At 44.8% G+C, this 2674-nt stretch overlaps 1 protein-coding gene across 1 annotated transcript in view; it reads right to left on the reverse strand.

Annotated features, from left to right (window-relative positions):
- The window catches only part of T265_14003 (hypothetical protein), a gene marked incomplete at both ends in the record, with an annotated part of 6932 nt that extends 4559 nt beyond the window's left edge, over positions 1-2373 (reverse strand). Inside the window, 4 exons of the mRNA XM_009171588.1 lie at positions 1173-1522; positions 1565-1914; positions 2091-2244; positions 2290-2373. Coding sequence (XP_009169852.1) covers positions 1173-1522; positions 1565-1914; positions 2091-2244; positions 2290-2358 — 923 coding nt within the window. The remainder of the gene's footprint in view (positions 1-1172; positions 1523-1564; positions 1915-2090; positions 2245-2289) is intronic.
- Between the last annotated feature and the right edge of the window lie 301 nt (positions 2374-2674).

Below are 2674 nucleotides of genomic sequence, written 5' to 3' on the forward strand. Positions count from 1 at the left end.
TTCGAAGCACGGACCTTTCGGTCAGTACATCCGCGCTCTAACCACTTGAGCCATCTCGCCCCCAAGAGAGGGTGTGATCTACGGTTTTGAAAAATGAGCACATCTCTCAGACCCGTAGACATGTTGTACAAATCATAGTGTGTATTATCGTCTCATAAATTCCAGATTTCGGAAAAACTGGTCAATCAGTACTTGGTCACGGAGCGAAGAAAGCCTTTGAAACAGTCAGCCTCGAAAGATGACGACCTAGCCACCCACTCAAAGACATATTGGTATAGCATCTTGAAGACTTGGAACACTGTCAGTATCGGAAGCAAGAGAATCTCTAAGATTTTGCAGCGAGCTTTGTTTAACCTAAGTTAACTCCGATGGCAATAAATGGTTCACGATCCTCACAGGGGATGTGGAATCTAACGATGATCATACAGCAAGAGGTTAATCTTGAAAAGCCAATCAATCACTCTGAGCGGGACTCAAGCAATGGGTGCTGCAGGAGACCTCATGGTATTAAGGATGACATTGTGAAATGTGAACCTGTACATTGGGCGGTTGACTCGTGTTACTAAATCATGATGAGTCCCAATCAGGACCAGATACATAGTGGATTGATGTTCTAGAAACGAAGAAGTCTCCCTTATAATGAATCTCTATGATTCTACGTGCGGTTTCATTATGTCGTCTGAGGAAACAGATGGGTGGAGAGTTGTCATTTACTCTCAATGTATCAGCAGTGAATACCGAATGTTCCCCGATGGTGCACAGTTAAGCCCTTAAAATCAAGGCACTCCGGAGTAGAGGCCAAAACTTTCAACATCTCCGTGATCTTCCTACCGCAAGTCTACCACGTTATTCGATTAATACACGGAGGTTAGTAAAAGGAGGTTGGGAAAGCACAATAAAAACTCCAATTCTAATGCGGTGAACAGCAAAATGGATGAGAAGTCGGAAATACTACCAGAAACAATACAGCACCTCTTGATTAAGAAGAAGGAATCCCGACAACAACAGCCATAAGAATAAGTAAACACCAGGCAAAACATGACCTATGCAGAATTGCAACTATTCTCACTCGTTATAGGGGTCACATACACAGACATAGAACAGGAAGCATGAGCATTCAAAGAAGACTGGCGTGCTGATGGGGGAAACAAAGAAGCCAAAACAGCACTTACATTTCAGCAGTAGGATGCGCCCGACTAATCATTTGTGGAAAATCGATCAACACTAGCTTTACGGTCGATAGAGTATCTTCAGCGACGGCATCAAGTTCAACATCGCCCAGGCCAACCACCATCAAATTGAACTCGTTGAAGTCACCGTGAATGAGACCGAGTGAAGCAATTTTCTGGAGCATTTCCCTGGCCTGCGAATAGAGTTCTTTGGCCAACAGACCTTCCGACACACGGAAAACACTTGGAACCACTCGGGACAGGGGGCAAGAGTCAGCTACATAGGACATTACGACGGCGTTCCGATTGTGTGCTAGAGGTTGAGGTACTGCGACATGATGAGAGTGAAGAGCCTAGAGATCATGAGATTGATAAAAACAAAAGTGGAGAACTACTTTCATCATGAGAAACTCTCGGCTGGAAGCCAAGCGGTCCAAGTAGAGCCATGAGCAGGCCTTTCTGTGCTGATGATATTCTCGCTTTTCCTTGACTTTTCGGAACGATGTTCTGCCAAGACGATGGAACTTCACTACAACAGGAGAGCCAAATTCTATCTTCATCAGTTCGAACGTTGTCTCGTCAGCGATTTGCTGTCCACAGTTGTTACCGGCAATGGCCAAGTAGACATCTGATTCTTTACCAGCGCCGATCATGGTTCGCAAATCACATAACTGACCGGAGTTGAACAGCTGATGGAGAGCCAAATAGTCGTAGCCCAAATTGGTCAGCCGATAGCCGCAAACACCTGGAGAAAAAAAAACGGAAAACTAGTTCAACCTTCAGAACAACTTATTGCATTAACCAATGGAACATCGAATTGAACAAGGGGCAACATAATTGCCTCAATTCAGTCCGAGGAATCCCAGTTTACAAATAAGATCATGAACATCATGAGGTGTTGGCCGAAAATTGACAACTCACATCGGCGAGAATCAGACTCGTAGGCTACCAAGCTGTTCGACACAAGCTGGTCTTTGATCAATTTCAGAAAGCCAGAACCACTCCGTTTGCACCGAGAGATCTTTTGAGCTAATTCTAACGGGACCACTTCGTGATTCTTCATACCCATTTCAATCTAAATCAAAGAGAGTGGATAGGAGGGTCAGGTTGTTTGACTTACAGCAATCAGAGCTCTCCATGCTTCATTGGTGATGTAGCGAAAGGAATCCAATCGAATGGTTTTTGGCATCTCTATGTAGTCCAATCAATTCTGTCTCAGCAGATTAAATCGACAGAGTTCATATACCTGAAAAACAAACATTCTTAAATTGTAGGGGAGAATGGGGATTGAAAAGACGTACCAAAAATGTGCAACAACCCCATGATATCAGTGACGGAGAAGTGGAACATGATGAAATGGTGGCCGCTGGGATCGCCACACTCTCTGATGGCACCATGAAAACCTAGGGTGGTGCATCAAAGACACTGGACCTGGTGCGACCGTGTGCGCACCCATTTGAACCATTGGCTTGTGTTGAGGTTTCACTATGACGTGCACGGAGCTC

The sequence above is a fragment of the Opisthorchis viverrini genome, assembly GCF_000715545.1.
Source record: "Opisthorchis viverrini unplaced genomic scaffold opera_v5_125, whole genome shotgun sequence".
NCBI lineage: Eukaryota > Metazoa > Platyhelminthes > Trematoda > Opisthorchiida > Opisthorchiidae > Opisthorchis > Opisthorchis viverrini.